This window comes from Myotis lucifugus, unplaced genomic scaffold (assembly GCF_000147115.1).
Source record: "Myotis lucifugus unplaced genomic scaffold, Myoluc2.0 scaffold_256, whole genome shotgun sequence".
Taxonomy (NCBI): domain Eukaryota; kingdom Metazoa; phylum Chordata; class Mammalia; order Chiroptera; family Vespertilionidae; genus Myotis; species Myotis lucifugus.
This window is the reverse complement of record NW_005871304.1, coordinates 1,706,962-1,722,181: the sequence shown is the minus strand read 5'-3', so window position 1 is coordinate 1,722,181 and position 15,220 is coordinate 1,706,962. Positions and strand designations below refer to the sequence as shown.

At 50.6% G+C, this 15,220-nt stretch overlaps 1 protein-coding gene across 2 annotated transcripts in view; it reads right to left on the bottom strand.

The window, feature by feature from the left end:
• The window catches only part of RPH3A (rabphilin 3A), a 45,004-nt gene that overhangs the window by 28,052 nt on the left and 1,732 nt on the right, over positions 1-15,220 (bottom strand). The window contains exons 2-3 of one of the 2 annotated variants that reach the window (XM_023762682.1): positions 14,838-14,849; positions 8,975-9,121 (exon numbers count right to left, since the gene is read on the bottom strand). In XM_023762682.1, the coding sequence (XP_023618450.1) occupies positions 8,975-9,121; positions 14,838-14,849 (159 nt within the window). The remainder of the gene's footprint in view (positions 1-8,974; positions 9,122-14,837; positions 14,850-15,220) is intronic. The other variant, XM_023762681.1, reaches the window with a different exon arrangement.

Genomic DNA, 15,220 nt, shown 5'->3' with positions numbered 1-15,220 from the left:
AGGTCCCTAGACTTCATCTACACATGAGCTGGACCAGGTCTCTTGAAACTCCAAAGCTGTCCCAGTGGGTCTGACTCAGTAGTGGTAGAAGAGTACACTAGCTGGAGGGCCACCAAATGCCACCGCACACTCCCGGGTTTCAAGGAGTCGCTCTGTATTTTAGTCTCCTATGGCTGCTGTAACAAGTTACCACACTAAGTGGTTTAAAACAACAGATTTTATGTATATACTAGAGGCCCGGTGCATGAATTCGTGCACCGGTGGGGTCCCTCGGCCTGGCCGGCAGGGGACCAGCCGGCCACGGGGAGGGACTGAGGGAGGTTGGCCCAGCAGCAAGCTAACCAACAGCGAGGAATCGGGCTCCCTCCTCCCTCCTGTCTGGGTTCAGGGTGCAGGTGAACCAGATTCAGGGCTGTCAGGGCCCCAGCAGCAAGGCAGCAAGGTCTGGGTCAGTGCATATCATAGCTATTGGCTGGTCGTTCCGGTCATTAGGTCGTAACGGTCACTTATGCTTTTAAATATATAGATAAATATGACCTTCATATATATATGACCTTCACAGCCCTGAAGCTCAGATGCCTGGGCCAAAGCCAGGGGCTTGGCAGGGCTGCATTCCTTCTGGAAGCTCTAGGGGAGGATCATCCCCTGGCCTCTTCCAGTTTCTGGAAGCTGCCTGCATTCCGTGGCTCGTGACCCCTTCCTCCATCTTTAAGCCAACAGTGTAACATTTTCCGATCGTCCTGTGACGATGACCCTCCTGCCTCTGTCTCACAAGGACCCGTGTGATTACCTGGGGCTCACTGGATCATCTAGATGACCTCCCCATCTCAAGATCCCTAACTTAATTACCTCTGCAAAGTCCCTTTAGCCAGGTCAGGTCACATATTCCCAGGCTGCAGGGATTAGGATGTGGGCACCTTTGGGGGGACCATTACTCTGTCTACCATCCTCACACCCCGGCCCCATCTGCCACCCAAGTTCTATTTCCGCCTGATGAGGCCTGAATGAAACGCCAGCCCTCCTTTCCAGAGCGAGGTCTGGGCGATTCCTCCCTGCCTGGCTGTGGATGTCAGACAAGCCAGGCTTTGGACTCTGCCAGGTGCCAATCACCTTCTCCAGGTGCTCAACCCCGGGGAGGTGTGGACTCCCTACACACTTGCACCAGACATTCACACCTACACGCGCGCGCGCACACACATACACACACACACACACACACACACACACTCAGATGTTAGAAATAGGAGGCAGGTATGACGCAGGCATTGGATGCCAGCTCTGGAGTGAGCTTGTTTGCGTCCACCTTTGAACTTTGCTACTTCCTGGCTCTGTGACCCCAAGAAAGTTGCTTAGCCTTTCTGAGCCTTCATTTTTCATCTGTAAATTGGGGGAAACAAAGTCCTTACCCCCTAGGATTGCTGCAAAGGCAAAATGAGAGTGTTTGTAAAATGCCTGGAACATGTTAACTACTCAGTAACGGTTGCTGCTAATTATTTCTTCTGGAAATTTATGGCTTTTATGACTCCCTGTACTAGCATTTTTTCTATGTAGCCAGGGTGCTATAATCTAGTCAGGAAATTTGTCTTTCTAAAGCGTTTAAAGGGGCTACGGTAACCAGAAGTTGACAGGACTCACGTGCCCGTCTCTAAATATACATACAAGATGGTGCTTGTATCCACATGTGAGTACATATGCCCACAGGCACACCTGTAGAGGCACATGTCCATGTGCATTTGTGTGCACACACATGCGTGTGCACAGTCAGCACCAACGTACAGACCACACTTTCCCATGCAGGGCTGTGCATACCCTGGCCTGGCAGGGCGCCCAGGCCCAGGGGCTGCCTTCCCCACACGAGGACAGAAGCCAACTGCAGGACCGATGGCGCGTGTCAGCTCACTCTCCCCGAAAAAGGCCCAAGCAGCCTGGGAAACACGCAGGCAGCTGCTTCCGAGCCCTCAGCCCAGCGCTGCTGCAGCGCCTCGCTGAACGGGGAGGGAAGGCTAATGATGTGCAACTGCGCCAGGAAGGAGGCCCCACGCGGAGCACTGCGGAGCTCAGGAAGACACCCCGCCTGGCACGGTGCGGGGCGAGGGGTCTGGGTACCGATTCCTCAGTCGGAGAGGGAAATAGCGAAAAGCTGGGTTCCACTACTGATGGGAGGGACCGGAGCAGCTGCGATTAGAGCAGCAGTTAAACATTACACAGCGATTCCTAAAATTGCGGCAAAGTGGGAGAGTGTGTGCCATGCTGTGAGAGAGGGAGAGAGAGAGAGGGGGGGGGGGGAGACGCACACCATCAATTCCAGAATCATGCTGCTTTCGCTCTCATCCTAATTGCCAAGTGGGGGGACATTACCGGTAACTTTATTAAATGTGGCATTTTCTGAAGTTAAGATCAGGCCATCTGCTGAGGACGGGGACAGGATTTAGAAACAGGAGGCAGCTGTGGCTGGTCTGGCCAGCGCTGCCTTGAGAGCCCGGAGCAGGGCCTCTCGGGAACCTGTCCTGAAATGGCCGAGCCACTCTGTCAGGAAGCCATGCGGCGGGTCTGCGGGCTGCGTGCATCTCAGACTCATTAATTCTCGGGGTTGTTTATGACTGTCGTCACCTGGGGAGCTATAGAGCCCCATCCCTCCCCTTGATGGATGGGTGAATGGGATTCCTGCCCGCACCGCAGCACTCTGGGGAGGAGGGTCACCCCGACTCGGAGTTGGAGACAAGGGAGCTAATGTGGTCACCGCCAGGCAAGGTGCTGGGTCATTACAAACCCGGGACATAACAGTAACCCGGTGCGGTGCTGAGCACTGTGCGTGCAGTGTTCTCCTTAAGTCATCTGCAGCCTGTGGGACCAGCTCTATTATTCACTCCCATTTCACAGGTGGGGAAACCAAGGCACACAGGGGAAGCCGCCTCCCCGAGGGCACTCAGCCGCCAGCGGCGGAGGTGGGATTGGAGGCGAGGTCTAGCTGCCCAGATGCTGTTACTCTTTGTTTTGTCTCAGTTGCTTATGGCTGGGGCCCTTGCTAACCCTTCCACCTGCCCCGAGGGAATATCTGAGACACCCTCTAAATCAGCGGTTCTCAACCTGTGGGTCGCGACCCCTTTGGCGGTCGAACGACCCTTTCACAGGGGTCGCCTAAAACCATCCTGCATATCAGATATTTACATTACGATTCTTAACAGTAGCAACATGACAGTTATGAAGTAGCAACGAAAATAATTTTATGGTTGGGTCACAACATGAGGAACTGTATTTAAAGGGCCAGAAGGTTGAGAACCACTGCTCTAAATGATCGACTTCCCTACATCCCTGAAGTCATTTGTCAATGGCCTGCCCTCTCTGTACCCAAAAAGCAATGGGAGAAAGTGGAAAGACAGATTCAGGTTCACGCCTGGTTTGGCCACGGAAAGGCTGTGTGCCCCTGGGCAAGTGTCCTAACCTCACTGGGCTTGTTTTCTCGCTGTAAAGCAGAGACCGTAGTCTGTCTTCCAGTGAAGACATGAGGATGAAAGGAAATATAACACATTTGCAAATTCCTAGCACAGTGCTGGGCAGCGAGTATTTGCCTGGCCTTTCTGTAGGGCAGGGGTCCTCAAACTTTTTAAACTGGGGGCCAGTTCACTGTCCCTCAGACCGTTGGAGGGCCGGACTATAGTTTAAAAAAAAACTATGAACAAATTCCTATGCACACTGCACATATCTTATTTTGAAGTAAAAAAACAAAATGGGAACAAATACAATATTTGTATTTGCATGTAGCCCACGGGCCGTAGTTTGAGGACCCCTGCTGTAGGGCAGCGGAGTAAGACTCAACTCTAGAGCCGGCCAGCCTGCGCTTGTAATTGCTTATTAACTGGATGACTCTGGGCAGGCTGCAGAACTTCCCTGTGCCTCAGTTTCCCCCTCTATAAAATGGGAATAACAGGATAGCCTACTGCATAGCGCTGTTGTGAGGATGACAGAAATGAATCTACCTAAAGCTTTGCGCATGTGAACTAGCATCATGGTAAGCCGAGGAGGGTTGCAGGGAAATCCCAAGTTTGCTTCTCCCTTTTTTGTGAACCTAACAAAAGGGCCAGAGCGGTGGTCCTCAAAGGGGGTGCTGTTGCCCCCCAGAGGACAGGTGGCACGGTCTGCAGACAGTTTTGGTTGTCATATCTGGTTGGGGATGGGGTTACTACAGGCATCTGGTGGATGAAGGTCAGGGACGCTGCTAAAAAAAACCCTCCAATGCACGGAACAGTCCACCATAAAGAATTATCTGTCCCCACATGTCAATCGTGCCGAGGTAGAAGGAGCCTGGAGACCACACAGTCCAACCTCGCACCGTGAGACTCAAGTGGTTCCATGAGAGGCTTGGACAGTTGGGTCGAGGGTTCATTGAACACATGCTCTCTCTTATGCCAGACACTGACTCATGACGAATTCAGATTTCCACTTTCTTGCACAAGCAGATTCCGTACAGGCTGTAGCACATGAGAAGGCATTGGCCCAATCCCTGAGAAAGTGGAGGTGCTGCTCAGCAGTTTCAACATTGGGGTTCAGAGTCCCCCCAAACCTGGTGTGATCAATAAAATATATTTTAAAAAATGCACAGAGACACATGCATCAATGTGTCTAAAATACCCCCCAGGACCCCTGAAACCTATCCACAGAAGGCCTGACTCCAGGTCAAAAAAGTGGGGAGTTCTTCCTTTAGAAAGAGGAGAGAATAACCTGCTTATTGTCGGCGTGTCAAACCACAGGAATGACACCTACCTAATAAGCACTATTACTCATTTCTCCCGCTGTCCACATTTTGGAAAAATTCTGTGCCAAAAATACAGGGGATGATGGAACAGAGATGGAGAGGTGATAGGAACCCAGCAGATCCTGTCAACAACAGGTTGTGTCTCTCTGACTGCCTCCTCCATCACAGCATCTGGACACCAAGGTTAATGACAAATCCTAATTACTTTTTGGGGGCCCATCTGTTTACGGATGGTGACCTCGAATGGAAGCCACCCGGCTGCCTGTCCCATCACAGGCAGGATCTGTGAGCAAATGCCTTTGAGAGGCTCCGGGCAGAAAGAAATATGATAAGGATGCAGAGGGTCCTACCATTGGGGGGGGGGAGTTTTTTAACCAAAAATTGCAGACACAAATTTTCCCAAGCAAATGTTTCATTCCAGCCTTAATACACATAAAGGTTCTGCGGACACCTCATGGGTGTGTGTCCAACTCACAAAGCCCCTTTGCACACTCAGGAGAAGTCCTCAGTGTCTATGCAGCCTGGCACCTCTGGCCACAGCTGATTGGATGAGGGGTGGGCACTCAGAGTGAGCTGAGCCAATCAGAGTTCCTTCCCTGGGAATTTGGAGTTAGGACTAAGAAAAGCTATAACCACTGGGGAGGTATCGCATGGCTATATTTTCTACCATGTGAGATGAGAAGCAGACCTTTCATGAGGCTAGGCTGTGCTCCTGTCCTCAAATCCCTAGAAATAGCTCTGAATCCTTATATTAAAATTCCCCTTGTTGTATAATGTGGTAGAGTCTCCCAAAGTGGCCACCATTAATGCCTTCCTATGGATGCCTAAGTCATTCTTCCACAAGCAGAGGGGACCCATTTCCCTTCTCCAATAGAATATGGTTGCCTAATACCCTACTAGTTTCAGACCCGGCTGTTAAGAACCCTGGATCTCTTGGGATGCACCTCCCATGTAAAGGAGCTCAGGCCAGACTACCAAACAAGGAACGAAAGGGACCACATAGAGCACACATGGGCATGGACATGGGCATGAAGCTTCCTTGGACCTTCCAGCCCAGCCACCAGCCAAACGCAGTCGTGTCAGCAATCCCAGCCCATGCCATGTGGAGCAGAAAACCTGCCCAGCAGAGCCCTGCCTGAATTCTTCAACTACAGAATGGTCAAAAATAACATACTGTTGTTGCTTTAAGTCACTAAAGGTAGGGTGCTTTGTTAATGTAGCCATAGATAACTTGAACCACCTTGCTGGAATTAATTCCCCTTCTGGCAAGCAAGCCAAGTGTCCTAACGAATATAGAAAGCCTGTAGCAGGCAGGGCGTGCAAAATAAACTCTGTCGTCCCACTTAGCCGTTGAATATGGGGTGTGGGGGCACGATGAGGCGGTTATGAGTCTCCCCTCTTCTGGCCATCATCTCCCCTCTGGGGGCGCTGAAGACAGCAGAGCTGGGTTGTGGGCTGAGTGGTGACCAAAGGTTTAGACACCCCATTGGGCAGAAGCAAAGAGGCTTCTGGAAGAGAACCAGCTCTGATCTGCTGGGGTGCCTGACTCTAGCAAAGCTGCCCCAGGAAGACAGCACCTCCTGGGAGGCCCGAGGGCGAGTCTCCCTGGAACTCTCAGAGCCACAGGAGCAGGAGACCAGCTATGGATGCACAAACAGGTCAATAGATCCCAAAGGCATAGGGCCAGCATAGGAGGAGCTGCAGCTTCTAGCTCCCAACGTGTCCCCTTCAGACCCGAGCCTTTCAAACGTCCATGCACCGCAGTCTAGAAATTTTGGGTCAGAGTTTCAGGAAAGACACCTAAAAGCTGAGCGCATACTTCTGAGAGCCAGCCCGGCAGGACGTACATCTTCACTCGATGTGACCTTAGGCAAGGGACCTGACCTCACTAGCAACATGGGGATAGTAATAATAATAGCATCTACTTGACAGGGTTGAGAAAAGTAGTTCAAGGGTTAATCCATATGATGTTTTGTTATTATTGTTGTTGTTTTAAATATATATATATATAGAGAGAGAGAGATCTATATATATCTATATTTATAGATATATATAGATATATATGTATTTGTTGATTTCAGAGGGGAAGGGAGAGGGAGATAGAAACATCAGTGATGAGAGAGAATCGTTGGTCGGCTGCCTCCTGCACGCCGCTCACTAGGGATAGAGCCCGCAACCTGGGCATGTGCCATGACCGGGAATGGAACCATAACCTCCTAGTTCATAGGTCTATGCTCAACCACAAGGCCACACTGGCCGGGCCATATGACGTTTTGAGGCTCAGGGTTTGGCACATAGTAAGTGCTCAATAAATGGTACCCAGTATGATGATTATTTGTTATGTGTATCAACAGTGACTTCACACCTCTCTAGATGGCTTTCACTCAGGTAACAGGAAGAGGACTCAGCACCAGAGAGATGGGTGTCTGGACCCAGAATGGGGCACAGAAACAGCTGCTATTTTAACAGAGTTAGAAGGAGTTTCACTCGCTCAGAGGGAGCAGGTAACCCCAGGGTCCAGAGCACTCCAGCAAACACCCCAACACGCAGTCTGATCAGGAGGGTCCTGAGAATCAGACTGACCACTTCACTGAGGGTGGAGAAGCTGAGGCTCCCAAAGCTTATTCACTGGGAACCTCAGGTTCTGAAGTGGGAGCCCCAGTGGCACCCCGGTTTCAGCCTCGCTCCGCATCTGACGTGTCGCTTTGCTTTTATCTGGCTCCTCTCTGATCCTCTCCCAGGGAAGCGTGGGAAGAACTGGAACGAGGGCAGGTTCGAGCTCTTCAGACACAAATAGCACTGGGTTTGCTTCTGGCGATGCTTCTAACGAGGTCTTGCTGCTGGAAGCGTGCGGGGAAACAGCCGCAGCCAGAATCCCTGCCCCAACTGCCGCCCCCACCCGGGCAGAAAACACAGCGTCTCAGCAAAGGGAGGATCGGCCACCAAGGGCTCGGCCCAGCTTCCCTGGGAGCCTCCCCGATCTCCCTCCACGAAAGCCCGCTGCTGGAATTCCAGGGCTTGCCAAGCAGGAGTCTCGGGGCATAAATTCTAGAACAGAGGCCTCGGCCAGTGACCAAACCTGAGCTTCCACACCAAGTTCATTGATAAATGACTGCCGCCATTTAATGAGTGGGTGCTCTGCGCCAGGCACCGCATGAATCCGTCGCATGTCAAACACTCGCTGAGAAGGATGTGCTCATGTTATCCCCACTTTGCAGAGGAGGAAACCGAGGCACAAGGAGGGAAATGGCTTCCTTAAGGTCACACAGGGGTCAGTGGTCGGCCTGGAATTTGGGCCCAGGTCTTTGACTTTAGGGCCCAGTGGTTAACCACTGCGCTACTCCATCCTGTCACCAGGTTAGTCCAGGCAAATCACCAGACATGGAGGACAGGCAGGCAACCCATCTACCCTGTTCTAGGATGTTCAAGCTAGCACCTTCTCAGGCCACAGAGACACGCCCCACACCTTAACTTGACCCCCAGAGTCAGGCCAATGGCCATGTTCGTATGAGATGGGCATCACAGCTGATTGGACGAGAGAGAGCACCTGACATAAGGCAGCCAATCAGAGTGCCTTCCCTGGGAATTTGGACCCTGAACTACAAGATTCTAAACCCTCCAGCGTCTTGGCCACAGGAGATGGCGAGGGAAATGAGGAGGCAGCACTGTCTGTCATATGCGCTCATTCCCTCAACAAATATTTTCGTGCACGCTGATTATGTACCAGGCTCTGGAGATTCAGTGGTGAACAAAACAGGCAAGCATCTCTACCCTTGGGAACCTTATCTAACAGAGAGAGATAAACAATCGTCAAAGTAAATATGTAAATATAAAATATGTTAGCTGGTGCTAAGTGCTATTCAGGAAAAAGGCCGAGAGGAATTCTTGCTTCCAAGGGTTTATCCTTAACACACATATCCCTCTTCCTACAAGGCACAGGCCCACACTCTCCTTCCTCCCCATCAGAAAAACCCTGTTCCCCCTCTGAAAAAGCCCCCTCCCCAGGTAACCGCCCCCCCTCCCCCGCCACCCTCTCCTCCTCCAGCTCTCCAACCTCATGTGACAAAGATTCCAGTTCTTCCTGGGTGGGTGGCCTGGTGGGTCATAGATGGCAAGGCCCAAAGGCAGCCCCCCTCCAGCCCAGCACCCCTGCCCTGAGCAGCGCAGCCTCCAGGCCCCGCCTCCAGGACCGTGGAATGGATGGGAAGTGTCAGGCCTCACCCGATCCGCGCCTGCTCCATCTCTTCCATTTTCTCGGCCCGGGCGATCACCCTGTTGATAATTTCCTTCTCCTCATCTGTCAGCTCTTCCTGCTTCCTCTGTCTGTCGGGCTGACCACCGGGATGGACGGACCAGCCCGCCTGGAGCCTGAAAGGTAATTTGGGAAGGCGTGAGGCTGGACAGGAAACCCAGTGGGCAGTGTGGAGTTGTGGTTAGACCCCAGGCCCTGGGGTCGGGTAAACCCCCAGTTCACACCTTTGCCGGGAAACTCCCCGGCTGGGAGACTCTGGGCTAAAGAATCATATCTCTCAGAGCCTCAGTTTGCTCATCAGTGCAATGGGTTTAGTCTCATTATGTGCTTAGCACACACTTGCAGGAAGCTCACGGAAACCTGGAGGACAAGGGTGTTCTCAGGAGAAGGTTCCAGAGCAGCAGACTTCTGCCGGAGTGGAGCCAATTCTGGGAGGGCAGTCAGAAGCCCTGGGCTCCAGGTAGACCCCAGCCCCTGCCTGGCACAAAGATGTTGGGTTCGAGGTACAGATTTAAAAAATAACGCATTTAAAGTCGTTGCCAACAAGGCTTTAAAAAACCCCTTGATTTCACATAAACATCCTGATTTCCAGCCTCAGAAGCTCCTGGAGCATTTTAACTTCCATCCTGTGCTCTTCTTGGCTTTTTTAAACAAGCAAACACGGACACCTCCTGGGCACCACACTACCTCACTCAATCCTCACATCATCCCTACAAGACAGGGATTGTCAAACATTTACTGGTGAGGAGACTCAGATATGGAGAAATTAGACCATTTCCCCCACATTGCGTGGCCAGGAAGTGGCTGAGGTGAGATTCGAACCTGGGCCGCCTGTGCACTTAACCTCCACAGTATGAAGAGGACCGAGTGCCCGCCCGCGTGGCCCCAGTGACGGTGCAGAGGATCAGAGGCTGCTGATGGAGAGCCGAGGCCTATGGCACATTATGATCATCTCCACGGATGACACGGTCCACGCCCCCGGGCACTGGGGCATCACCCGAGTGGAATGCAGGGTTAAACACTAGAAATGCTGGTCCCTGTTAGGGGGGGAATAGTAACTAGAATCCTCCAGAGCCAGCACCCCATTAGCTGCCAGCCTCTATTACTTCCACTGCTCCACTCTCACCAGCAGCCATGAAATTGCCTTTTGACACTCAATGTTAAAAATCAAAAGCCCCATCTCCTCACCCCGCTCCACCCCCCCGACCCCACCCTCTGCCTTCCTCCTATCTTAGCTGGTTTGTACTAGGAGAGAAGGAAGAGATTGAAAGTGAAGGGAAGCAGGAAAGGGGAGGAGGGCGAAATTCTGGTGGAAACACACCTTGCCTTGGAGCCAGGGCCTCTGGGGATGAACAAATAAATGCTAAACAGGCTCACCCCCTCTGCTCAATACCCTCCAGGGGCTTCTCACTGACTTTGAAAAACCCCACAATGCATAGAGGTTGCACAACATTGTGATAATGCTGAAGGCCACTGAACTGTACACTGTAAAATGGTTGGTTTTATGTCCTGTGGATTTTACCTTGGTAGAAATAAAAGTCAGTCTTCTTGCCCATCTGCAAAGTCCCACCTGATCTGTCCTTAACCTGCCTCCATCCTCATCACCCCCTTACTGCACCCCGGCATCGCTGGCCTCCCTGATCAATCTCAAACACTGAAACCTTGTTTTTGCCTTAGGGCCTTTGCACTTGCTGTCCCCTTTCCAGGAAGACTTATCCCCCCAGATATCCCCATGGATGGCTCCTTCTCATCATTCAAATCTGGTTCAAAAGTCAACTCAGAAAGGCCTTCCTTGATCCCTCACTGTCCAGGTTCATTTCCTTCATTGCACCCATCGCTAATTGAAAGTATCTTTTTAAAGAATTATGTTGTAAAGAAAAAGGAGGAGGAGGAGGAGGAGGAGGAAGAGGGGAATCTTTGTCAATCTGAAAAAGCCTGTGTGGAAGAGGGGAATCTTTGTCAATCTGAAAAAGCCTGTGTGTCTCTGATGACTCTCTTACACCTCTGCCATGACATGACAGCAAGCCCAGGACAGAATGTTGGAGGATGAGAGGCCTGTGGAGCAGAGCTGAGTCATTCCAGCCACAGCCATCCTAGATCAGCCAACCCTTTGCCACATAAGCGAGTCCAGCCAAGATCAGCAGAGCCACCAGCTGAGCCCAGATTCCTGGAAACAAATAATTGTTCTACACCACAGAGTTTTAAGATGGTTTGTTACACAGCAAAAGCTAGCTGATACAGTGCCCACTATGACAACAACAAACAAATGAGAAGCTTGCTAGACTCCCTACATTTACTTTGCAGTTTGGTATTATTTTAAATTACAGTTGCACAAGGTTCACCATGATGTATTTAATGCTGTCAGCTACTAAAGGCCCTTCTCCAGCGCCACTCTCACCTGTCTTATCTATTTAGCTTCGGAATAAAATATTAATCAAAGAGTTTCACTGCTAACAAAAGCCTACAGATCACTGCAACTGACCTGCTCATTTTCCAGGTGCCTGCCCCTCAGAGGAGGGAAGGGAGTGGCCGAGAAACATGTGTGGAGCAAGTACGCTCAGGGGCTCAAGAAACCAGCATCCTGGACCTGCTTGATCGCTACCTGAAGGTACCTGCTCAGGTGCATCGAGAGAAAGTCAGAAGGAACCCTCCACCAGTGGCCCCAAATACAAAAGGAATGAGTCCTGACTCCAGGTGGAAGCCCCTCACAGATGTTTCTCCCTAAATATCTGCCAAGGGCAGACTCCCGCCTCCTGTCTGCCTCCCGCCTTAATTCTTTATTTCATGCACACAATAGTCACGTAATAAATACCCACCAGATGTCTCTTTTAACAAATTATAACTCCCAAAAGGAGTGCGATGATGGAAGTGCTGTTGGGGCACCGAGGCTCTGAAGCATTACACGGTGGTGCTGTGCGGAAAATTAATCCTTTTTCTTTCCTTTATTCTTCTCACCCCTTCCCCTCCCCCAGGATGCCTGCACAGGCAGGTGTCAGCAGGAAGCCGCTTTACACTCAGTGAATGAGATTTTAATGGATCCTGGAGGAAAGGATGGGGAAGGAAGGGCAGCCACACCACAAAATGTTTTCCACATGCCCTGTAGGTATAAAGGTCCTTTCAGATGAAATTTGCCCCCACCAGACTAAAGGGGGTGCAGAAGGAAGCCAGGGTCCCCCCAAACCCTCTTCAGAATGCTAAGGGAATCTAAGGCTCCTGCTAATCTGATAAGCCAGACTGAGCTCCACTTGGTTCTGCTAAAATTCCATGCTCTCTCACTTTTGGACTTTGCACATGCTGTTCCTCCACCTGGAACTCATCTGTCTCTTCTTCATCTTGTTCTACTTTCACTTGGGCCCACCTTACATTTCACTTCCCCCATCATGATGCCCAAGACTGCGCTAGATGCCCCTCCTGTGCTTGCTCGGCCCACCATGACTGCACACTGGGGTATATTTGTTGGGGACTGGCTGTTTATTTGTTTGTAGACCCCGCTAGACACATACTCATACTTTGGCTATCCCTGTATTCCCGGTGCTTAAGACAGTGAGTGCTTGATACGTAGTAGACATTCAGTGAATATTTGATAATGAAGGAAGGAAGGTAGAAAGGGGGGAGAAAGGAGGGGAGGAGGGAGTGAAAGAGTATGGTCATAGACCAGCCGTGGGCAAACTACGGCCCGCGGGCCGGATCCGGCCCATCTGAAATGAATAAAACTAAAAAAAAAAAAAAGCCAAAACCGGTTTGGCTCAGTGGATAGAGCGTCGGCCTGCGGACTGAAGGGTCCCAGGTTTGATTCCGGTCAAGGGCATGTACCTGGGTTGCGGGCACATCCCCAGTAGGAGATGTGCAGGAGGCGGCTGATCGATGTTTCTCTCTCATCGATGTTTCTAACTCTCTGTCTCTCTCCCTTCCTCTCTGTGGAAAAGCAATAAAATATATTAAAAAAAAAAAAGACCGTACCCTTTTATGTAATGATGTTTACTTTGAATTTATATTAGTTCACACAAACACTCCATCCATGCTTTTGTTCCGGCCCTCTGGTCCAGTTTAAGAACCCATTGTGGCCCTCGAGTCAAAAAGTTTGCCCACCCCTGTCATAGACTCTACCTTTCAACTCTTGTATTCTGGAAGCTTCTATGAGCCTCCAGACCCTCTGGAGTCATGAGCTTCTCTCTTGTGATATTCATATCTATAATCTGACAATGTCTCAACATCTCTCCCTGGCATGTCTGAATAATACACTCACCAGACTCATAAGAAGCAGATCTAGTCTGGCCAGAGTCTTATTGGCCAACAACAGAAATTGTAGAACATTCCAATGGCCTTTAGCCATCAACTTGTCTAAAGCTCCCATTTGACAGATGGACAAACTGAGACACAGAACCGGGGAAGTCACTTCCTGGGGTCACCTGATCGATGTTAAGAAAACCTTTAGAGGATTTTGGGCCCAGTGATGTGGTCCTTTGGGTCCAAAAGAGCTGAACAAATTATGCAAGTGATATATATACACACTGTATATATACAAATACAAATATACACGCAAGGTAAACATACGTATGGATATGCATGGATAATGTATATATACAGCACACAGGGTAAGGCAACGTTGTGATTCACAGTCCATCCGGCCCCCCCCACCCCCCCAAACCCCCCCCCTCCGCTCTGGTCAGTGTGGTTCACAGTTCACGGAGCTCTCCGGTGCACCTCATTGGATGCTACATCCACCTGGTCAGGGAGGAAGGACAGGGTTACCCTGCCTGTCTTACAGGGAAGACAGCCAGGGCTCGGGAGGTGAAAGGCATGTCCACGGCCCCATCGACGTCTAGTCCCAGAGCAGGACTCACTGGGTCTTCCGACGCCAGACCCCGCGCTCTGCCTTTGGCTCGTGCTAACTCCCCATCGTGGGGAGGACAGACGCCTTCCCTTCCCGTGGGTTCTCAGCGTGCTCCCAACCACCAGCGCCCTGCTGCTCTGCAGCCGACTGCTCACTGGTTGGACCCGGCATCCCATCGGTCATGCCTGTTTGGGAAATGAATCCCATTGAAAAGACAAAGGTTGTGAGCAGAGCGAGGACCTCTGCGCGAAGGGCAGCTCACCGGGAAATCGGGCGACCTCCCCTGAGGGGGCAGGGACGGCATGCATAGCGCGTGACTTCCCTCGAGCTCCGTCCTGCTCATCACCTTTTATTAATGGAAGCAGTTGTTTCAGTTAATATTTTCTTTATGTCGGAACAGAACTCCCAGGCAAAGGCTGTGGAAACGGGGCACTGAGTGGTCACTAAACTTGTTGAAACGCCACAAGAATGAAATTGAGGGCTCCCCTAGGGAACGCTGTCCGTCCTTGCATCAACATACTTTCTGAAATTTCATAATTCTTTTTCTCAAAAGGGTGGTTTTTTTTAAAACCACTTAAATTTCTTTTTTAGATATATAAAATGTGCTAGTTCCTTTTCCGACCATCTGTCTTGTAGGGGCAAGCCACTTAGATCAGAAAAGAAATGCTAGCCCTGGCCGGTTGCTCAGTGGTTAGAGTGTCAGCCCAGAGTGTCCGCCGTGGACTGAAGGGTCTTGGATGCTATTCCAGTCAAGGGCATGTTCCGAGGTTGCAGGTTCAATCCCTGGCCCTGGTCGGGCATGTGCATGAGGCAACCAATCGATGTGTCCCTCTCACATCAATGTTTCTCTCTCTCTGTCTCTCCACCTCCCTTCCACTCTCTCTCTCTAAAAATCAATGGAAAAATATCCTTAAATGAGGATTAACAAACAAACAAACAAACAAAGAGAGATATAATCCAGTTGGTTGAGAAATAAAATAGTAGCATAAAATACTCACTGTTCTTTATCACTGGAGGAAGGCAGAGAAAGGAGAGAAAGAAAGAACAAAGTCAGGAAAGAAATCTCATCATGAGAGCAGCACTGTATGGATGCAACACCCGGTGGTTTAAATGACAAGGACCTGCTTCCATTTTCTCCCCCAAATCATCGTGATCTGGTTGCGGCTCATCCAAAACAAGGTCACTGCAGGGTGGGCTTGTAAAAGCCACAGCTGGGATTAAAATGACCAATCAGTTCAGCTTATTGATGAACCGGGCTGATCATTTATGCATTTAAATCATGGGCTTGGGGTCCTAAAGAGAAATCACTTAGTGACATGGCCAACATCATCCTTGTCTCTTGTTGTTCCGAACACTTTGAGAGAGCATGAGCCCTGAGCAG